The following is a 22,542-nucleotide window of genomic DNA, read 5'->3' as shown; positions in this document are numbered from 1 at the left end:
TCTCATCTTTCCTGAGCTAGTCTTGAAAGGCAGAAGGGAGCAAGGCCCTGGTCCCAGGAAAAGGAGACTGAAACGGGGTGCCTACCCTTTGCACACCGTCTACTCCCAGGTTCTAAACAGGGAGAGCCAGAGGTGGCTTCTTCCAGAGGGGTCCAGCCCCACAGTCATTCTGGCTCCCCGCGTGTTTGCTTTGGATGGTCTGGTGCCCACCAGCTATTTTCATCCTTGTTGCTATAGCCTAGTTCTGTAACCTACCGAAGGGTGTCTGCCCAAGATTCAATGCAGATCTCACACTCCGTGAGAGCAGGGCAGGACTCCTGGGCGAGGGCAACAAAGTCTGAGACGCTGTTTTCATATGCACAGCTTCTCAGCTCATGAGGGCTGCGGCTGAACTGACCCCAGGGTGTGGCTGGAGTTGGGAACGTCTTCCCTAAAAGGACCTGTCTCTTTGGAGGCTGCCTCACATCTCTGCACCAGCTAGGTGGCTGGAACGCGGCTCAGCCTCCACTCTGGGGAGACTCCGGGCTCTGTGCCCCAGTAGAGCCTCTGCCTCTCTCCCAGGAAGGTCCAGGGCCCCCTGTGGCCCTAGGGCCACCCCCCACCCCACCCCATCACAGCTTGGGACGCCTGCGTGCTGATTTCAAGGCGGAGAACTTGCTCCCTGAGGCCACAAGGTGTGTTCCCAGGCCAGCCTCCGCCCCCCGGGGGGTTCTCGGTGACTCAGGTGCACCCCAGGGAGGGCCGAGCCTGGAGAGCAGGGGCAGACAGAGGCCTCTGCGCCCCGGGCCTAAGGTCAGGCGGGACAATGGCTGAGTTATGCAGCCAGACAGCAAGGCCATACAAGTCCTGCCCCGGCTGCCTCACCCGCTAAAAATAGCCCCTCCCACAGAGCCTGCTGGTGCCCCACAGCCAGGATGTTGTTTTTCCGGGCGGGGCCTGCTGGCTCCTGGGGCTCTGTGTTCTCGGCACCGTTTCCTTGACAGCCAAGGGCCCCAGCTCACCGGGGCCAGGGGGCGGATGGGGGAGGTGGTGCCTCCACGTTGCTGTGGCAACGTGGACCAATGGGGAGCCCCCTCACCTCCGGAACCCTCCCACCTTTCACAGAGCCCCTCCCACCCCTGCCCTGGCACGCCCCATCCCACTCCTCTTACAGAGAACGCTCAGGCCCCTGATTCTGCAGGGTCTCGACATGCCACGGAAAGTGAGTTAGATGGACGAGGCGCCTGCACAGTACTGGTGCTTCCTTCCTGCAATTCGGGCCTGACTAGTCAAGTCTGCAGCCACAGTGTCCCTGCCACTTGCAGAGCGCCTTTGTTGTTGTCCAGTCTTTAAGTAGTGTCCGAGTCTTTGCGACCACATGGACTGTAGCCCACCAGGCTCCTCTGTCCCTAGGATTTCCTAGGCAAGAATACTGGAGTGGGTTACCATTTCCTCCTCCCGGGGATCTTCCAGACCGAGGGATCGGACCCGCGTCTCCTGCATTGGCAGGCAGATTCTTTACCACTGAGCCACCTGGAAAGTCACCCGAGTGACTGCCAGCTTTGAGACTCACAGAACCTTGTACACCTTAACCTCAGATCCCAGTGTTAACATTTACAGCTTAGAGCAGGGGACCGGCTCACCCAGGGCTGCATAGCTCACAAGAATTTGGCTGAGGCTGATCCCAAGTTTCATTGTCATCCCCAGTCTAGAGTATTAGCTGTAACCCTGCACTTCCTATCTGATTGTAGGATCATACTAGAGCTGGAGAGATGGGGTGTGTGTGAGCGTCTATGTGTTTCTGGACGTATCTCTTTGCCTATGTGTGTGTTAGGTGTCTGTGTGTGCCTCTGCATGTGTCTGTGCTTGTATGTTGCCCGTGCATTAGTGTATAGGTCTGCATGTCTGCCTCGGTGTAGTTGTGTGTGTGGATCCAGCCCAGTGACTTTTCAAACATGCTCTGAGGACATCTGGAGTTCTGAGGAGGGACACTGAGGCAGGGCAGGCTGGCAGGGTGGGAAGGGATACCAGGGGGCCAGCCCCTCAGCGGCCCTGACAACGCTTTATAATCAGAGCAGATTTTATGCGAGATGACTTGCAAAAAAGAGGAGCTGTTAAAAAGACAAAGTTTAGAAAACCATCGATCTAGTCCAAAGCTTCTTTTACCACCACCATTTGCAGATGAAGAAACTGAGGTATGTGCTTAGAAATGTCAACGCACACACACACAGAGGCTGCTTCTCAGTGCTGTCGCCCGTGGAAGAGCCGCTCCCGGCCCAGACCCTGGTTTCCACGGCCACCAGAGTCCTTTATTCCAGAGCGGCCTGAGGCTCTGCAGTTTCTGAAGCTCCCATGGGAGCCCGGCCAATACCAGACATTGGCAGTGCGTGAAGAGTGTGAAGGGTCGTCGGAGGCTGCGTTGCTGTTAGCCGAGTCTGGCTCCTTTGGGACAGGCGGGGAGCCAACCGCCACTTGAGCTTTGTTTCTGTGGGAAAATGAGCCCCGGAATTCCAAACAACAGACTGATCAACAGACTCAAGCATCTCTCCCCTCTTGGCAGCTGCAGACGGCTAGGTCCTGCACCCCTCCCTGCTCCCACCATCCGCCCACCCCCAATTCCAGGAGGAAAGGGGTAGACACATTCTCCCCGCTCCATCTCCTCCCTCTCCTCCTCCTCCAGCCCACTCAAGGAACTCACAGAAGTGCCTTTCTTCACTTCCCAGGCACAGGGTGAGGCTGGACTGAGACTGTGGCTAAAAATGAGGGCCTGGCCAGGAAGGAGGGGCGGAGGTTTGGAGTTGTCTCTGTTGTTGCTGGGTTTTCTCCCCTGAGAAGAAGACAGCATTTAGCTGCAGGGTCTGTGTCCCATTCAGCCCCATACCTGTCCCCAAAATCTGGGCTCCCTGTCCACCGATGCCAAATAGAAACACGGAGACAGAATTTGGAGGAAATAGAAAGACAGCTTAGAGGCTTCCCTGGTGGCTCAGTGGTAAAGAAGCTGCCTGCAAGGCAGGAGATGGGGGTTCGATCCCTGATTCAAGAATATCCCAGATGCTGTGGAGCAACTAAGCCCGAGTACCACAACTATTGAGACTGTGCTCTAGAGCCCAGAAGCCACAACTGCTGAGCCCGTGTGCAACTTCTGAAGCCTGCATGCCCTAGAGCTTGTGCTCCTCAACAAGACAAGCCACGGCAATGAGAAGCCCGCGCACCCCTGCTCACCGCAACTAGAGAGGAGCCTCTGCTGTCTGCAACTTGAGAAAAGCCCGAGCAGCAACGAAGACCCTGCAGAGCCAATAAATTACTTAATTAATAATAACAATAATAAAAGAAAGATGGCTTAATTCCTCTGCCATGCATGGGGGGAAAGACACAGCAGGCTAGCACCTCAAGGACTGTACCCACCTCCTAGGGGAATTGAGAGACGTTATATAGCCTGGGTTTTGTGGTTTTAGGGTAAATGATAAAGCTCAAAGTTATGAAGGTCTTGTGTTTTTCTTCTTCTTGCGTTATTTCAAAACAGTCCCGTAACTGGGTTTATTTGTCTCTGGGTTATCTGCCTTTGACCTTCTTTCTGAAATGCAAACAGTGATAAGGGGTGATTTGCTTCAAGAGAGTGAGGAGAGAGCAAACACCAGGTGCAGGATGCAATAAAAACAGTATCAGGGGGCGATAGGTTAGCTTTGTGAAGGACAAATCTAACAGACACTACAGATTAGTGAAGGCAAAATAAAACTGCTGCTGCTGCTGCTAAGTCGCTTCAGTCGTGTCCAACTCTGTGCGACCCCATAGACGGCAGCCCACCAGGCTCCCTCGTCCCTGGGATTCTCCAGGCAAGAACACTGGAGTGGGTTGCCATTTCCTTCTCCAATGCATGAAAGTGAAAAGTGAAAGTGAAGTCGCTCAGTTGTGTCCGACTCCTAGTGACCCCATGGACTGCAGCCCACCAGGCCCCTCCATCCATGGGATTCTCCAGGCGAGAGTACTGGAGTGGGTTGCCATTGCCTTCTCCGAAAATAAAACTAGGAGTGATTAAGTCTTTCAGGCCCATTTAAGTTTCTTCTCTAGCCTGTTCCTGTTCTGTTTACTTTCCCTGTTCTCAGGAGAGGAAAGACTTCATTTCCATTTTTGCTGCAATACACTCAACATTCGATGCCAATGTTCAAAATCTGGAACACGAGGTCACTCCTTTTCTGTACCATCATGTCTTCCGGGAGATGCCTAAGAACTGCAGGAGGTCTCGAGTGGTTCTCACGGGCCGCATCTGGGTGCAAGCCTCAATCTGCTTCCCAGCATTCTCAGCGAATTGGCCAGAGAGGTGCTCACAGCCCAAACATGGAGACAGGTAGGAGGTAGTCTTTGAGGTCCTGGGTACTTTGTCTGTAAATGACATTCAGTTTTTAATTTTACTCTGTAATATCTCTGATTTGGCTATAACGTAGAGTAGCACTTCTCTGCTCCAGCAGTGGCGAAGAATGGCTCTGTGTGTGAGTTCTGGAATCAGAAAGTCTGGGCTAAAAATTCCACTTTGGCCGTTTCCTAGCCATATGCCTTTAGGCAGGGTACTTAGCCCCCTCTGTGCCTCGATTTCCTCACTAGTAAAATCGGGATAATAAAAGAAGCGCAAGGACTTCCCTGGTGGTCCAGTGGTTAAGACTCCTCATTTTCAGTGCAGGGGGCACGGGTTTGATCCCTGGTCGGGGAATTAGGATCCCACATGCCCTTCGGGGAAGCTGAAAGAATAACAAATAAGTGAAATAAAAATCTGTGAATCTAGACTGCTAATGATTGGTACTGGGTTTTAAAAATAATAGTAGTGGAATTCAAACACAGATACAGAGAACAAACAGGTAGTTGCCAGAAGGGAGTGGGTTGGAGGAGGCAAAGAAACAGGTGGGAGAAATTCAGAGAAAAGCGCATAGTGTTTTTTTGAGGATGAAATGAGCTATTTAGGCAAAGTGCTTGGTACAAGTCTGGCACAGAGTGAGCCTTCAATACACATTACTGGTATTATTATTTTTCTCTTGAATGCAGTACTGGGGAGTTGTTCCTGCTGTTATGTCCACAATGAGGCTCCTTCTTTACCTACCCCATCGATGACCATGATGCTCCCCAAAGCACTATTATTTATTCTCCGTCTTTCTTCACCAGTACCACTGGCAGCACAGCAAATGGTTCTTGGAAGCTTACCGGTGTGGATGTGGTCTGTGTCAACCACGCTGCTTAGTCATACGTGTACATGTCCTGTTTCTAAAATATGAATATATTCTTAAAAATAAATTAAAACGTGTATACTTATATTTCAAAAATAAATAAAATTTATACTCTTGGAAATTTTGTCAGTCCTTGGGGAGCTCTATGAATTTGTTCTTTGGGAGCTAAGATTAGCCCAGACTAAATGTGTCAGGACGCTCCATGTTGCTCCACCCACTAAGACAAGACGCTTTCACTCACACACTCAACAATATGTATTCAGCGCGATGTGCTGTACTCAGGGCTGGGGATACCGTGGTGAGGAATCCCGACAGAGATGCCTGAGCCACACAACCGGCCCCATGATAGTCGTAGCCGTAATAAGTACTGCACAAGAAAAGGGCAGGGACTCCACCCCTGGGATACACCCAAAAGAACTAAAAGCAGGGACTCAAACAGATGCTTGTAAACCCCTGTTCATAGCAACATAATTCACAACAGCCTAAGGGTGGAAATAACCCAAGTGTTCATCAATGGACGAATGGATAAACACAGCGTGGTCTAAATACACAATAGCCTTAAAAAAGACTGAGATTCTGACACATACTATCACATGAATAAACTTTGAAGACATTAAGCTAAGTGAAATAAGCCAAATGGAAAGGACAAATCTTGTGTGTTTCCACTTATAGGAGGCACTTAGAATTGGCAAATTAATAGAGACAGAAAGTAGGAAGGGGGGTTCTCAGGGGCTGGGGGCGGGGGGATTGAGGAGCTAGTGTTTACTGGGGTCAGAATTCCCATTTGGGGTGTTGCATAAGTTCTGGAGAAGGATGGTGGGGATGGTCTCACAATAATGGGATCGTGCTTAATGCCACCGAACTTCACACTTACGGTGGTAAATTTTATGTGACGTAGCCAGTGTATTTTTACGCTGAAGAAAAGTTTTGCCTCTGCTATATTACAAAACGAAATGAAACACAAATTTCCCAGGGACAGAAATTAAAAAAAAAAAGGAAATTAGACAGTGGTCATGAGAAGGGGCCCTAGTGGGGCTGGCGGACAGGCATTTTCAGGAAAGACCTCCCTGAAGGGACAGCTGAGGCCTGGAGGACAAGGAGTGAGCAAGACGGAGAGGATGAGTGTGGGCTCGGGACTGGGCCAAGCACCCAGGGACCAAAGTGTTTTAAGGAAGGCAAGTGGTGTGAAGTGGCAGCCAGGCCTGGTGGGGCAGAGCCTGGTAAGGATTCTGGACCTTAATTAGGAGGAATGGGCAGCTGATGGCAGGGTTTCACATGGGTAAACAATACAATCGGATTTGAAAGTTTAAAATCACTCTATAGGGAATTCCCTGGCATCCAGTGGTTAGAGCTCCATGCTTCCACTACAAGAGGCTTGGGTTAGATCCCTGATTGGAGAGCTAAGATCCCCCATGCCTTGTGGGATGGCCAAAAAAAAACCCCAACCCACTTCTATTATTTAAGTGAAAAATGGTTTTAAAGAAGGAAAAAAAAAAGGGATGAGAGAGATCATGCATCTTTCCAGGGAGACGGAGAGGAGCCTCCCTGCCCCCCACCCTCTTGGAAGGAGGACCCAGAAATAGCAGGAAGGGGCCCAGACCCACAGGAGCCCCTCCAGACCCCTCCCTGAGCTTCCTCCTGTAGAAGGGTCCCTCCAGGCACAACTCTTCGGTGCTGGGGTGGAGACAAGGTCAGAGGTGATGCCTGGGTCTTTCTGGCTTTCTGGGATGTGGGAGGAACAGAGGGGGAACTGGAGAGCAGGGGCGTTGTATAAACACTCTCACAGCAGGAATCATTCAAAACCGGCCTTGCAGCTGTGCCTGGGGATGCTGAACTCCACAGAGCAGGGAGGTCTGGATGGGGAACTGCCGGGTGGAGCTCATCTCCATAGCAACCAGAAACAGCCCCAGACAAGCCCTGGCTGGGCTTCCTGATGGAGGAGCAAGGAACCTGAGTTACTGAAATACCCGCGGCCAAAATGACATGCCCTGAAACAGCTCACTTCCCATCACTGGCACCCATGTGGCGTCTACCGCTCCAGCTTCGAAGCCCAACCAACCAACAGCAGATGGCGGAAAGTTGAAGGTTACCAAGAGTTCTCTTTCTCAAGATGATGACTGGCTTGAGTGAAGGAAAAAAATTCAGTGTATCGAGTATGAAAAGGCTCCATAACGCTCAGGTACAAGAAATGTCAATTTTGGTATTTTTCCGAAATCATAAAATTTGATTATGAGCTGCCCTTCACCCAGAGGGTAAGAAATTCAATCTCAGGAATTTTTTTTTTTCGGGTTTGAGGGGTCTTCCCCTCAGTAGAATCATAGTCTGGATTTATACAGTGCCATTGGAGAAGAAAATGGCACCCCACTCCAGAATCCTTGCCTGGAAAATCTTATGGACAGAGGAGCCTGGTGGGCTGCAGTCCATGGGGTCACAAAGAGTTGGGCACGACTGAGCGACTAACACTTACTTACATTATACAGTACATTATGGGATAGAAGGGGGCTTCCTGGATGGCTCAGCGAGTAAAGAATCTGTCTGCAATGCAGGAGATGCAGGTTCGGTCCCTTAACCCCTGGAGGAGGAAATGGCAAGCCACTCCAGTATTCTTGCCTGGGAAATCTCATGGACAGAGGAGCCTGATGGGCTACAGCCCAAAGGGTTGCAAAGAGTGGGGAACGACTCAGCCACTAAGAAAAGAGCATACACATGGGATAGGAAAGCATCTCCACTGGGGCAGCAGCTGAGATGCCCGTGATCTGAGCCCCAGTGGTCCTTGTATGATGAGCCTCCTCTCCCCTGGGCCAAGCAAGGGTTTGGAGATTGTGACCAACTGTTGTCTTTCTGCTCCAGCCCCACTGTGTGAGTCTGCTTTGGTTGAGCAGACTAACAAAGTAACACAAACTAGTTGGCCTAAACAACAGAAATGCATTGTCCCCCAGCTCTGGGGAGGCCGGAGTCTGAGATCAAGGTGTTGGCAGGGTGGGTCCCTTCTCAGGCAGAATGTGTTCCAGGCCTCTCCCATAGCTTCTGGGGGTTTACTGACAATGTTTGGCAATCCTTGTAGCACTCTGCCTTTGTCTTCACATGACATTCTCCCTGTGTGCATAGCTGTGCCCAAATTTCCCCTTTTTATAAGGACACTAGTCATGTTGGACTAGGGCCCACTCTAATGACCTCATCTGAACTAATTATATCTACCACAGCCCTCATTCCAAATAAGGTCACGATTTGAGGAACTAGGGGTTAGGATTTTGACACATGCATTTGAGGGGGGACACAATTCAAATCACAACATCCACCCTGTAAACAGGGCTCTGTGGTACAGGGGCTTGTTGTTGTTGTTCAGTTGCTCAGTCGTGTCTGACTCTTTGCAACCCCGTGGACTACAGCATGCCAGGCTTCCCTGTTATTCACCATCTCCCGGAGTTTACTCAAACTCATGCGCATCGAGTCGGTGATGCCATCCCACCATCTCGTCCTCTGTTGCCCCCTTCTCCTCCCTCCTTCAGTCTTTCCCAGCATCAGTGTCTTTTCTAATGAGTCGGCTCCTTGCATCAGGTGGCCAAAGTATTGGAGCTTCAGCTTCAGCATCAGTCCTTCCAATGAATATTCAGGACTGATTTCCTTTAAGTTGGACTGGTTGGATCTCCTTGCAGTCCAAGGGACTCTCAAGAGTCTTCTCCAACACCACAGCTCAAAAGCATCCATTCTTTGGCGCCCAGCTTTCTTTATGGTCCAACTCTCACATCCATACATGACTACCGGAAAAACCATAGCTTTGACTAGATAAACCTTTGTTGGCATAGTTATGTCTCTGCTTTTTAATACGCTGTCTAGGTTGGTCATAGCTTTTCTTCCAAGGAGCGAGCATCTTTTAATTTCATGGCTGCCGTCACCACCTGCAGTGATTTTGGAGCCCAGAAAATAAAGTCTGCCGCTGTTTCGTTTCCCCATCTATTTGCCATGAAGTGATGGGACCGGGTGCCATGACCTTCGTTTTATGAATATTGATACAGGGGCTAGGACGCTGCATTTCTCCAGTACCTGCTGCTCCCTGTCAGGTTCTGCCAACAGGGGGCGCTAAAGGGCCTGCAGGGCGAGGAGGAGGGGGTCAACCGCTTCTCAGCGTCTGGCTGTTTCGTCATCACCGGAAGGTTTCCTCGCCCCGGAAGCTGCAGTTCCTTTGTTGCTGTTTAGTCCCTTAGTCGTGTCCGACTCTTTTGCCACCCCATGGACTGTAGCCCACCAGGCTCCTCTGTCCATGGGATTTCCTGGGCAAGAATATTGGAATGGGTTGCCATTTCCTTCTCCAGGGGATCTTCCCAACCCAGGGTTAGAACTCACATCTCATGTCTCCTGCATCGGCAGACAGATTTTCACCACTGAGCCACCAGGGAAGCCCAGCTGCAGTTCCTTATCTGCAGCTAAATGCAGTTTGCCATTTTTCCACCCCTTGCAGAACTAGCTACCCTGAGCCCCGTTCAGAGACACTGCCACCAGCAAGCATGCTGCTGCTGCTGCTGCTGCTGCTGCTAAGTCGCTTTAGTCGTGTCTGACTCTGTGCGACCCCATAGACGGCAGCCCACCAGGCTCCCCCGTCCCTGGGATTCTCCAGGCAAGAACACTGGAGTGGGTTGCCGTTTCCTTCTCCAATGCATGAAAGTGAAAAGTGAAAGTGAAGTCGCTCAGTCATGTCCGACTCTTAGCGACCCCATGGACTGTAGCCTACCAGGCTCCTCCATCCATGGGATTTTCCAGGCGAGAGTACTGGAGTGGGGTGTCATTGCCTTCTCCGAGCATGTGCCCCACTCAAAGCATTAGGTTTTAGTCCCCAGGGGTGTTTCCTTCAAGCTCCCATGTTTTATTATAATTATTCTGACTTTGCCCTTTGGTTCCTCCAATCCTAGGTTCAGATACCACTGGGACACCTTAGAATTATTTATTTTCACCTTTTCTGTTACCTAGCGACCTACCTTTAAAGCAACATGCCTAGCTTTATACCTATGTTAATTCTTTATACTGAATTCTCTGTTCAGATAGCTGGACAATTTCACACAACCCCCCAAAGCACACTTCAGGACCCCCAATGACCACAACCCGCCTCTTGGGATTGCTGTGTGGGAGCAGGAGAGAAAAGCGGGGGTGGGTTGGAGGGGTACCACTGAGAATTCCCCAAACTCTGCTCCAGTTCAGGGCTCTGGAAAGCACCCCTTCCCTCTCTAGGTCTAGTCATTCTGTCATCTCCAATCTCCAGCCTCTCCAGCCCCAGTCACAGATAGTAGGCTCCAGGCAAGAGCCTGGGGCTTTGTACCTTTGTACAACTTCTGTGTTCAGCCAGAGCAGGGAACTACTGTTAAGGAACAGGAAGGCTTCCCTGCCCTCTTGGTTGAGAAATGGAAAAAAGCCCCTCAGTCTTTTGAGTCTCCTAGCCCATGAAGAGTGAAACAAAGATGTGACATCTAAAGAAAAACTCTCAGCCGTGCCTGGTGGTACAGGGAATAAGAATCCATCTGCCGATGCAGGGGACACAGGTTCAATCCCTGGTCCAGGAAGCGTCCAGACTAAAGCCTGCGTGCCACAAGTACTGAGTCTACACTCTATAGTCGGAGAGCCACGACTAATGAGCCCGTGTGCCACAGCTAGCCCGCGCACCTAGAACCTGAGCCCCAAAACAAGAGAGGCCACCACAACAAGCCTGTGCGCCGCAACAGAGTAGCCCCTACTCACGGCAACTAGAGAAAGCCAGAGTGCAGAAACAAAGACCCAGTGCAACTATACATACATAAATAATTTTAAAAAATACTAAGAGAAACAAAACTCTCCTCCTCACCAGGAGGATGAGAATGACCTAAATCTCACTGACACAGCCTTTAGTAAACTGATTGGGGAACCGTAAATATGGGGCAGTTTCAGCTCCAGGAGCTGGGTGGATGCAAGTCCCATCTCTGGTGGGGTGGGGTGGGGTGGGGTGGGGTGGGGTGGGGCGCTATTCCCATCAACTCCAGCACTCTCCTCCTGTCCTCTCCTCCGCTTCCCCCACCCACACTGCCCTCATCCTTCCTTTTGGAATAGGAGTTTTCAAAGTGAGGATTATGAAATCAATTTAGGGCACAAGGATTAGCAGATTTTAAAAGACAATGTATTACCGAAATCTCAGAGGACATCACAATATAAAATGAAAATTGTCTCAATCCTGATCTGTGACTCTTTTTTGTTTTCCTTTTTAGGTAATACACTTCACAGTCTCCTTCTGGGGAAAAATAGCATTCATGACAAAATGCTTAAGCAGTTTTTATTTTATTTATTCTTGAGGTATAGTTAATTTATAATGTGTTAGTTTCAAGTGCACAGCAAAATGATTCAGTTATACACACACACCCATATATTCTTTTTCAGATTCTTTTCCATTATAGGTTATTACAATATATTGAGCATAGTTCCCTGTGCTATGCAGTAGGTCCTTTCTGTTTGCTGCTGTTTGCTGTTTAGACGCTAAGTGGTGTCTGACTCTGCGAGCCCATGAACTGTAGCCCTCGAGGCTACTCTGTTCATCAGATTTTCCAGGCAAGAATACTAGAGTGTGCTGCCATTTCCTACTCCAGGGGATCTTCCTGACCTAGGGATCGGACTTGTGTTTCCTGCTTGGCAGGCGGATTCTTTACCACTGAGCCATCTGGGAAGCCATACAGTAGTATATGTAGTATATGTTAATCCCAAACTTCTAATTTATCTCCACCTCCACCCTGACATGGTTCAACAATGAACTGCTCTTGAGTCCCTCAGTGTGGTCCTGGAAAGGACCTGCCCTATCCACTGCCTGGGAGCAGCCCTAACAATGTGTTCACATGGTCACATGCGTTTTATGAAACTTGCAAAAGTTGGACGCTTAAGCCAGAATTGGTTAAGCCTGCTACCTTGCTCCACTCAGACTTCCTCTTCTCATGAGGCCTCACTGTGGCCACAGCATGGTGTGTTTATAATCCTGTGTTTTAGTTCTTACACAGGGCCTCCAACACGGGAAAGGCTTCAGGCTCCACAAAACCAGCCTCTGTCTCTGCCACCAGTCGGGGTCGTGCACTGTTCTCCCACGTCCCCTCTTTTGGTACTTACAGCAGCTGTTCTTGCACACCCATTATTGGGTTGAGTTTTCTCTTTTTTCCCCTCTCTTTCTTTTTGAAATGTATTATTAACATTTAAAATGCACACAGTAGGGACCTCCCTTCTGGTTCAGTGGTTAAGACACCGTGCTACTGCAGGGGACACGGGTGGGGGAACTAAGATCCTGCATGCCGCATGGCCAAAAAATAAATAAAATGTGCACAGTAAACAAACAGTATAAAAGAGCATACAATGCACAAAAAGTCACCTGCCAACCCCATTCCCAGAGCTGAGCTTCAAAGCAGTAACGCCAAAAATGATGTCTGGTAGATCTTTCAAGAGACTTAATACCTAGATCTTATTTTTTAGACAAATGTAAGTATATTTATACACCATTTGTTCAGACAAACCTTAGCAACCTTTCCATTTCAGCACACAGAATTTGACTTCATTCTTTTCAACGACTGCATAGATTGCATGTGTGGATTTTTTTTTTGGCTGTGCCGGGGATATAGGCTGTGCCCTGCCTTTACCACCTGGTGGCTCAAAAGGTAAAGAACTTGCCTGCAGTGCAGGAGACCCAGGTTCGATCCCTGGGTCCAGAAGATCCCAGTATTCTTGCCTGGAAAATTCCATAGACAGAGGAGCCTGGCAGGTTATACGGTCCGTGGAGTTGCAGAGTTGGACACGACAAGCAGACTTTCACTAACTCCCTGACCAGGGATGGAAAACTTGCCCCCTGCAGTGGAAGAATGGAGTCTTAATCACTGGACCCCCAGGAAAGTCCCATATGTATGGAATTTAACCTAACCTTCAAGGGCAGATTTCATCATGTCCCCTGATGTACTACTTGTCCTGCAATGTCCAACCTGGTTTTGCACAAGACCTTATAGAAAGCCGTTACCTGCTTCATAATATTTACTAGTTTTTGACCCCTCACCTAGGAAATCTCACTCATAATGAAAGTCAAGCAGGTGGATCACAAAGTTGGCCACCACGTGTCAGGAAATTAGCAGTCTGCTTCAAATCAAACTCTGATCCCTTAAAATCAATGATGCACCAGCACCGCCAGAGGCGGGAGTGAGACACTCCTCCCGGCGCGCGCGCGCCCCGCCCCAACTCCCACTCCCACAATTCCGGGAAAGACCCGCCTCGGAGGTGGGGGATGTTTACAAAACTACAGCGGCCGAGCTGGGACCGCACAGTGCTGGGTCACAGTGACTCAGCCCTAAGCACTCAGTCTCGCACTGTGCGCAATTGCATTCAGTTACTCCCAGTCTGGTTTAAATTTTCGAGCCTGGAAAATGCTGGGAGGGCCGGGCAGCAAAGCTATAACGTTCTAGAGGGAGCAGCGCCCCCGCGAGGCCAGCGGTGGTGGACGCGGCGATGAGATGCAGGCGCTGGGCTCGGGTTCTCTTCCCCCAACCGAGATTCCCACCGCCCACTTCGGAGGGCCTGGGTTTGATTTCATGGGAGCGATCGCAGTTTTTCCTGACTCTTCTCTACAAAACAGAGACTGGTCTTGCACTCATCTGTCTGGCTCAGTGATTACTCAAGTGTGTGTGTCGTGGGGGGGGGGGGGGTGAGCAAAGTCATGTAAGAAGTTCTCCCCAAACGTTTGTAGACGGAATGAAGCTGCCCCAGTTAGTGATCAGCGCTCCTACAGCTGGGGTAGGTTACAATCCCCATCCTGTGGGTATGAGCTTTTGCCTCCAGCGCCTTTACGATTAATTCCTCTGTGGCTGACCGAACTATTCATTTGGGTGGGCCGAGTGGAGGTGGGTGGGGATTAGTTATGCAACTAGTGGAGTCAATCGGGGCCTCTGGTCTCGGAGACTACAAGTTCCAGAACGCATCCTTCCGCTAGCGTGCAGGAAGAGCCGTCGGAGTTGAAGGAGCATTGCCATCTGGGAGTTGTAGTCTCGGGCTTGTTTGTGATGCAGGCGCAACCCAGGGAGGGGGGTGGGGGCGAGGCCGTAAACTCTTAGCACGTGACGCCCGGGATCAGGCGGTAGGGCCAGCCTCCGCTCGGGAGCTGTGATTGGCTGGCGCTTATCAGAACGACGCCACCAGGGGCGGGCCGAAGAAGGGCGCAAGCGCACTGCGACCGCAGGCTCGGGACCCTTTTCCGAGGGACTATGGCGCTCAACAAGAATCACTCGGAGGGCGGCGGAGTGATCGTCAACAACACCGAGAGGTGAAGACAATGCGGAAGAACCCTAGAGGCCCGGAGGGGCGGGCGTCGAGGGTGTGGGCGCCGAGGGTGTGGGCGGTGGGCGGCGGGGCGTGAACCCGTGAAGAGGGGAAACGGATGGGGGGCGGGGGGAACGGCTGGCGGCGGGGCTACAGGCAGCTGAGTGGGCCTTGAGGAAGGGGTCGGGATGCTGCGATCAGCTGTGGGATGGGGCCGGGGCGGCCGGATGGGGCGGGGGCTTGCAGAGACAAGTGCAGCCCGCGGGTGGTTCTCGAACCCCTTGCCCAGAGGAGGCGACGTTAGGAAACGCGGAGAGCTTTAGACAAAAGTAATTGCCATTTATTTAGGCGTTTACTGCGTGTCGGGGAGGGGCTGCATCTCCAGCCTTTTTTCAGTATGTGAATCCTGTGCGGCAGATGTTGTTACTCGATACACATTTTATATGTAAGGAAACTGAGGCACAGGGAAGTTAAGAAGCTTGCTTGAGCTCACAGAGCTGTAGTAACAGCAAAGGAGTTTTGATTCCAAAGTCAGTAGCCTTAACTACCAGTATGTAGCCTTTCAGTATGTTCCGGAACTGCTCAGTTTCCAGGTGAGAAACTGAGGCCCAGAGGTGAAATTACATAGTTAACGATTGTCAGATGCCTGACATATTTCCTATAAAGGTCAGTCTTTGCCTCTTTCCCTTGAATTCGTGTTGGCCAGGGTCACTCCCCAGAGCAGTCTCCCACCTGTCCTGGCCACCCCCCACTCAATTCTGTCTCTCCTACCACCTTCTACTCCTTGAATGGCTTCTCTCTTGCTCCTTGGGCGTTGAGAATCAGACCGGCCAGCCCTGGTTGAGCTCTGATGATCCAAAAGCACCTCTTGAAGGAGCACAGAAGGAGTCCGAGTCCCCGGAAGAGATTTGGTGGGATCAGAGCCTAGACGCTGGTTAAGGCCAGCACTCAGCCCAGGGCTGTAACACAGCATGCTTGTTGAGTCAGAGGAAAGCACTCAGGGAGCCCAGAATACTGCCCCTTTCTCCATGCTACCGGCTCAGGGTCTGCCAGGCCCAGCCTGTTCGTGATAATGACCTCTTTTCTCTGAGCTTTCCTTGTCTTTTCTGGTACTGGTTCTCTTTCCACTTACCCCTCCCCAGTGAAGGAAGTTGTGATATCTGGGAGGGGAAAAAAGACAAATAGAACCACGTGAACTTGGACCGCGTTGTCTTGTAATCAGAGAAACCTCACATGGCCCTGGGTGTGTAGCCTCTCTGTGTGCGAGCCAGTCCCAGGGTGGACAAACCCTGCTGATGCCATTTGGTACCATCTCCAGGGACTGTTCTTTCTGTCTCAGTGGGTCTTCTCCAGGACAAGAATGTTATCTTTAAAAAAAAAAAAAAAAGAATGTTATCTATCCTCCTGGGCCTCCTACCTGGTTTAGGACTCCGTGCTGCTGAATAATGGTGTGCCTTGTTTTTAGCAAATACTTGAGCCCCATTTCTGAAAAAGTTGTGTAAACGGTAACTGAAGTCTACATTCGGCATATAAAGCTTGATGTGTAAAATAGCGAACCTCACTCTGCAAATCAAGAATCCCTGTGAGAGGGATGAAAGCTATGGACTGTCGCAGGAAAAAGCATGTGTGTGATCATCTTGAGGACTCATGGACTGAAACCCCTGCACACTCAGCTTAAGCACCCCAGGTTTAGAGGAACCCTGAAGTGAGCCCTTCGGTAAGGTGGAGAGTCATGTCTTAAAATGTTATGCATCAGGCTTAAAAAAGCAAACCAACAAAAACAGAGAACCTGCCATAAGGACCTGGAAGAAAGAGGAGTTAACCCAGATGATCTAACCTGATTGGCAGAATTATGGTGTCTGCAAAGCCCTGCAGCTCTTCTACTGCACTAGTCACTTTTTTTTTCCTGGCTGTGCCCTGCAGCTTGTAGGATTTTAGTTCCCTGACCAGAAGTTGAACTTGGGCCTTCTGCAGTGAGAATGGGGAGTCCTAACCACTGGACCGCCAGGGAAGTCCCTACACTGGTCACTTCCGGGCTCTGTGGGTGGGGTTCGGGGAACCCAGCTTGCTCATTTTTTCCATGGCCATGTTGTCACACTCCTCACAGCGGTGTTGAAACGACCACATGCTGGCAGCTACTCATAAGCAGCTGCTACCCAAGAGGGTTCAGTCCTTGGGGGTGACAGATTGTGACTCCAGCAGTCTCATCAGGGCCTGTCCTCTTTTCTCACAGCATCCTGATGTCCTATGACCATGTTGAGCTTACGTTCAGTGACATGAGGAATGTGCCAGAGGCCTTCAAAGGGACCAAGAAAGGCACCGTCTACCTTACCCCGTACCGGGTAAGTTGTACAGTAAGACACCTGGTTTGGAGACTCGTGGCTCCTGGAGGCTGATGTAGCAGCCTTAGGTCAGCCTCAGCCTCGTGAGTCTAGTGGCCTCTGAACCCTGATGAACGTCAGCGTGTTTCTGCAACATGTCCCTGGTTCTAGAACCACCTGGCTCTTCATGCAGCAAAACTGACGGCTGGACAGTGAATCCATGCAAATTTCCGAGCTACTGCCGCAAGCAGTCTGGAGTTCAGTGCAGCTGCTGGAATGACCTGGGCCTGGGGGGAGAGGCCGTGGTTACTTTGAGTTCTGTAGGAGTAGCCCATGAGGCCCTTGTGCACGTCCAGAGTGATAAGTGTGGTCCACAGGATTCAGTAGCACAGCCGCAGTCTCTAGGCTGGGCAGAGAGCCCGGCCAAACCCGGCAGAGCAAGAAATGCCAGCCTGCAGATGGGCCTCACCTAAGAGTTCCCTGGGCAGACTCAAAGAGACTTCCAGAGAAACACAAACGGATGTTCTTGGAAGCAGATGGCTGCCTAGGCCCGCCCGAGAGGTGACTTAGAGGCGGAGAGGGGAGAGGAGCACAGGCCTTAGAGGAGACCAGGGTGGGGGTGGGGAGGGGTGTCTCAAAGCCTGTCTCTGGGGGTTCAGGTTGGCAGCTCCAGTCACAGATGGAAGTCGTGGTGTAAAACAGCAGGTTCTCCACACATGGGGTGGGAGCTTTGCTGATCGGGCAGAGTCCACGGGTGGGTTAGGGCCGCCCCTTCTCCAGGGTCCGCCACCCCTGCCGTTCTCGGGCTGGACCCCCGCTTCGGGAGCCCTTCCCCGCCCCTCTGCCCTGGCCTCGCAGCTTCTTCACTGAGGCTCCACATCCGCCGCCTACTCACCACCCATCAGTGACAGAGCAGGCTGTCCTGTTCACGTGTGTGGCCTGAGCCACGCATTTTTCTTGTGAATTCACACATCTGGCCTCCCCAGCCCGGCTGCATGTGGGGCCTTTTACTCCAAAGGCACCCTCCGGGGGTGGCTGTTGCAGAGAGTGCCCTGGGGCTGCTGGGTGCTGGCTGTGGCCGCCCACTCCAGCCCTGGGAGCGGCGGCCTCACACACAGGAAGCGGTGGCCAGGCTGGCTGTGGTCCGAGTGGTGATGGCCCTCGTCCTCTTTCCTTGCAGGTCATTTTTCTGTCCAGGGCGAAGGATGCCATGCAGTCCTTCATGATGCCCTTCTATCTGATGAAGGACTGTGAGATCAAGCAGCCTGTGTTTGGGGCAAACTACATCAAGGGGACGGTGAAGGCCGAAGCAGGAGGTGGGTGACGAGGGGGCTCGGGGCACCTCTGACTGCAGCCCTGGAGAGGGTCTCTGGCTCCCTGACACCCTAGCTGGTCCTCTTCCGGGCTCCGGAGTAGCTTCCAAGACCAGCCCTTGGGCTGTCAGCCATTCAGCGGGGGGTGAAGTTGCCAGGAGCTGGGAAATGCTGGCATTCAGGATGACAGCTCAGGTCAGAGAGAGACAGCCAAGGCAGCTTAACAACCGCAGACCCAGTGAAAATGCTCATTGTGACCTGGGGCGTGTGTCAGACGTTAGGTGTGGGAGGGAGCTGTGTCAGGTGCGTGGGAGGCAGGGGCCTTGTGCCTCGAGCCGGTCTCTAACGCCCAGCCTGCTTTCTGGCAGGCTCTTGGCAGACCCCAGAGACCCCTGCGCCTTGCTCGCTTTCCCCCACACTCAGCCCGGCCTGAGCCTTGCTGTTGAGCTCATGGTTCGCCCTTGGACAGAAGCCAGGCTGGAGGTGCAGGAGTTTGTTCTCAGCACCACCAACCCCTCCCCTGGGAGTGAGAGATCTGCTCTGAACTTGAATCAGCTGTTGCTGCTTTAATGGAGGTGGGAGGCCCCAGCGCAGCTGTGCTTACAGGACTGCGCAGGAAGTGGGCAGGGGGCCGGCCGGGTCGCAGTGCTGGCGTGTGATGTGAGTGGCAGGCCATTGGATGGGGCCTGGAGAGGACGTATAACCATCTCTGCAGACAGAACGCTCTTCTCCTGAGCTGTTGACGCTCTGTTCTCTTCTCAGGGGGCTGGGAAGGCTCTGCATCCTACAAGCTGACCTTTATGTCCGGGGGCGCCATCGAATTTGGACAGCGGATGTTACAGGTGGCATCGCAAGGTATCGAGGCTCTCAGAATCCGGGGCTGAGGACCTGTGGAATGCGTGTGCTATTTTGTTCATTTGGATTTGTTTCCTTTTAGTTCTGCTTTTTAAGCAGTCAGGAGGTGAATCCCTGGGCCCCGAGCTGCCCAGGGCTGGGAGTTTGGAAAGGGAAAGTGAAAGTGTTAGCCACTCAGTCGTTTCTGACTCTTTGCAACTCCTTGGACTGTAGCCCGCCAGGCTCCTCCGTCCATGGAATTTTCCAAGCAAGAATACTGGAGTGGGTGACCATTGTCTTCTTCAGGGGATCTTCCCGACCCAGCATTGCAGGCAGATTCTTTCCTGTCTGAGCCACCAGGGCGGTGGGAAGGAAACCTGTAATTAGCATCACTTCCCTGTACCCCAAAGGCTGAGGTTCCCTTGCCTGGAGCAGGTATAGGACGATTTGCCAGAGCCGTTTGGCCTCGAGGATATTGTTCTGTGGCCTCACAGAAACAAACCCAGCCATTACGCTCCTATGAGGCAACCTGTGAAGTCCCCAAGGGCTGTGTTCCACAGACCTCCTCGCCTCGGCCCCAGGCTCCCCCAGCTCTGTTCTTGCCCCTCCCTGAGCCTCCTTTCTCCCCTCCCTCCCTCCCTCAACCCCTATCTCCTCTGCCCCAGCTCTGATCTCCATCCGCACCCAGACCCCTCACCCCATCCCTGCCCGAGGTGGCCTCGAGCAGGGAGGGCTGAGGCCCGTCGGCTGCGCACACCCAGGGACCCTGCAGCTCCCCGCGCCTGAGGCCGGAGACACTCACTTCTCTCTCCCCTTGTATGTAGCCTCCCGAGGCGAAGCCCCCAACGGAGCCTATGGCTATTCTTACATGCCCAGCGGGGCCTATGTCTTCCCCCCGCCAGTCGCCAATGGAATGTACCCCTGCCCTCCTGGCTACCCCTATCCACCGCCCCCACCTGGTGAGTGTGTCCTTTGCTGCCCACCCCCATCCCTACCTCCCGCCCACTAACCACCCCCGCCCAGGCCAGGGGGTTGCAGAGGGGAGACTTGTTCTTGGACCTGCTTCAGTACGGAAGGAGCAGCCAGAGGGGCCTGGGTCGGGGGGCACCGCTCACCGGGTCCCGTCCCTTTCGTGAGCAGAGTTCTATCCGGGACCCCCCATGATGGACGGGGCCATGGGGTACGTGCAGCCCCCACCACCGCCCTACCCTGGGCCCATGGAGCCTCCGGTCAGCGGCCCCGATGTCCCCTCCACTCCTGCAGGTGAGCTCAGCCCCTGGGCTGCTCCCCATGGGTGCATGGAAGCCCCAGATAACACACGACCACTGGCCTAGGGACAGTCCCGGGGGACCGGCCGCGTGGCGGCTGGTGGTGAAGAGAGATCAGTAGACGCCAGCCCACTCTCTCCCCTTTAGCTGGCCGTGCTCCCTGGGAAAGGTTTCTCTCTGTACCTTAGTCTTCTCATCTGCAAAAGGTGCCAACAGAACCACCTGGGGGTGTCATGGTGAAGATCAGATGGGGAGGTGTACAGGGGGTGGTGGACGGGACAGTGTCCCGATGGTGCCAGAAGCTCTCAGGGAAGGTTAACCACTGCTTGATTCATGGAACCGGGTCCTTGGCGCTAGCCACCCGAGCACCAGGGGACCGGGGTTGCAGGGGCGGCTGGAGGCAGTGGGGAGGCCTGTCTCTGGGGCTCGTCCCGAGTGTGCATGTTCTCACAGCTGAAGCCAAGGCCGCGGAAGCAGCTGCCAGCGCCTATTACAACCCGGGCAACCCACACAATGTCTACATGCCCACGGTGAGTGGGGTGGGCGTGCACTGGAGGGGCCCCCGCAGCCCCAGCTGCTGCTATTCAGAGGCGGGAGAGACCTCGGCTTGTTCAGACTGTCCTAACGTGATCTTTCCTTTCTTCCTCAGAACCAGCCTCCACCACCGCCCTACTACCCCCCCGAAGATAAGAAGACCCAGTAGACTCTGCCACCCCCTTCTCCTGGCTCCCATCGCCCCCTCCTCCCCTCCCCCTGGGGCTGAGTCGGGGTTGTGGGGGCATGATGGGAGGGCCTTGTCCTTCCTCCAGCTCTGATATAAAAATCAGTTATCAGGAACTCGCCTCGAAGGAAGGGGGGGCCCCTTGACTCGGGGCGGTGCCTCCCAGTTTCCCACGCAAGCCCGGAGCCTGCTGGCTTGCTGCGCCGTCCCGTGGAGGGGACAGGGGGCGCCCCCCTCGTCCCCGTCCTGCTCTCGTAGCTTCTGCCCACGGAGGGACTCTCTGGCCACCTCCTCTGCCGCAGTCCAGCTCTCTGATTTTGTAGCCACTTTATCCCCAGCCTCACAAGCCCTGCCCCACCCCCACCCCCTGCCCTGGGCACCCTGCCAGGCCCCACTCACATTCCATCTGCCCTCCTCTGTGCCTGGCTGAGGAGGGCCACCTGCCTGCCGACTGTCCACCTGCATTCCATTCCCAGCCGGCTGCGCCCCTTCACACTCAACCTTCCCGTCTCTGCCTCGTCCTGGGTCTTCCTCTTGCCTCCGCTTTCTACGTTTGCGGTTTCCCACCAGCCGTCATGGCTGGGGGGAGAGCCCCTCTGCTGCCTCGCTGGTTTTTCTGGAATTTGTTTCCATTCACCTCTCCTTTCCCTCTAGAAGGGGCCTCTTGCACTGGAACTGGAGACTGCATGTCCACTTGGGGGCTGTCGGGTGGGCTGGGAACCAGACCCCTGAGCCCTGGGGCCCGGCCTGGACGTTGACTGAGGCCCCTTGCCAGCCCCTCAGCCTGCCTTGTTCCCTTTAAGCTTCATGCCTGGCTGGCAGTGTGTCCCCTAGTGCACTAAAATTTTGCTCTCACTTGCTCCTGGACTGGCTGTGAAGAGAGGAGATGGTTATTTAAAGAGGATTCCCTATTTATTTGACAAAAAAAAATTCAGTTAATATATTAATGTGAAATAAATCCTGTTTGCACCTTGATTTGTCTGCTGAAAATGTGAACTAGTGAAAATGAAGTGACTGGACCGCTGTCTGGCTCTGTGTGGTGAGGGAGGTGTTCTTGGGAAGGGGAGCTGTCTGCCCTCCGGCCGGGTGGGGGCAGGGGGAGGCCCCTGGGCCATGGTGTTCCCTCCCGTCTGAGAGTCCCTTGTTCTCTCGGCCCATTTGGGCCCAGGATGCCAAGGCCTCTCCCGTGTCCGTCTCGTGGTGGTTGCTCAGCAACAGTGTCCACCCACGGAGTCCCCCGGGGCCCAGCACGTCTGAAGGCTGGCCGGGCGAGCCTGGCCCCTACGGCGTAGGCCCTGGCGCCACCCTCCTTGGGAAGAAGCTCCGTGCCTGAGGCCAGGAGGGGCGGGAAATGGCCACAGCCCACATCCAGGCCTGTGCCCCCAGGACCCTGACCTGGAGGGAGGCCCTGGATGTGATGGAGCCCAGCCTAGCCTGAAGCATCCATTTTCCTGTGCCTTCTGGACCAAGTCGCCTCCCCAGCCCCTTCCTTCTGGCCAGCCCTGCCCAGCAGCCCCTGGGCTTGGTGAAACCCTCTGCAAGGGCATTTGAAGAGGCTGCCCTCCCTGTGGAGGCAGGGGCCATGAGGCCGTCCCCACCCGG

General features: G+C 53.2%; 1 protein-coding gene and 3 long non-coding RNA genes across 7 annotated transcripts; 2 read left to right on the top strand and 2 right to left on the bottom strand.

Annotated features, from left to right (window-relative positions):
• The first annotated feature begins 1,104 nt into the window (after nt 1-1,104).
• LOC145540602 (uncharacterized) lies at nt 1,105-5,313 on the top strand. Its single transcript, XR_014078414.1, has 3 exons — nt 1,105-1,201; nt 4,083-4,324; nt 5,014-5,313. It is a non-coding gene; the product is annotated as an uncharacterized LOC145540602 (long non-coding RNA).
• Nucleotides 2,124-14,172, bottom strand: LOC145540601 (uncharacterized). The gene is made up of 7 exons (XR_014078413.1): nt 12,855-14,172; nt 5,069-5,229; nt 4,611-4,712; nt 3,385-4,359; nt 3,202-3,264; nt 2,678-2,806; nt 2,124-2,464 (listed from the first exon to the last, which is right to left on the bottom strand). It is a non-coding gene; the product is annotated as an uncharacterized LOC145540601 (long non-coding RNA).
• Nucleotides 14,173-14,409: 237 nt separating this feature from the next.
• WBP2 (WW domain binding protein 2) lies at nt 14,410-21,915 on the top strand. 4 transcript variants are annotated; one of them, XM_081575342.1, is made up of 8 exons: nt 14,410-14,487; nt 16,717-16,825; nt 17,985-18,120; nt 18,880-18,972; nt 19,776-19,910; nt 20,092-20,214; nt 20,673-20,749; nt 20,869-21,915. In XM_081575342.1, exons 1-8 carry the CDS (start codon nt 14,429-14,431, stop codon nt 20,920-20,922), a joined length of 786 nt encoding a protein of 261 aa, XP_081431468.1. In that variant the 5' UTR covers nt 14,410-14,428; the 3' UTR covers nt 20,923-21,915. The 4 variants fall into 4 exon arrangements, with proteins under 4 accessions (XP_081431468.1, XP_081431470.1, XP_081431471.1 ...); XM_081575343.1 differs by having other exon boundaries at nt 14,421-16,200; XM_081575344.1 differs by lacking the exon at nt 18,880-18,972.
• LOC145540600 (uncharacterized) lies at nt 14,802-18,315 on the bottom strand. The gene is made up of 2 exons (XR_014078412.1): nt 16,321-18,315; nt 14,802-15,850 (listed from the first exon to the last, which is right to left on the bottom strand). It is a non-coding gene; the product is annotated as an uncharacterized LOC145540600 (long non-coding RNA).
• Nucleotides 21,916-22,542: the final 627 nt, after the last annotated feature.

The sequence above is a fragment of the Giraffa tippelskirchi genome, chromosome 3 (assembly GCF_054371585.1).
Source record: "Giraffa tippelskirchi isolate mGirTip1 chromosome 3, T2T-mGirTip1v1.2.pri, whole genome shotgun sequence".
Lineage (NCBI taxonomy): Eukaryota > Metazoa > Chordata > Mammalia > Artiodactyla > Giraffidae > Giraffa > Giraffa tippelskirchi.
Note: the sequence above shows the minus strand (reverse complement) of the source record. Positions and strands in the feature narration are given on the sequence as shown.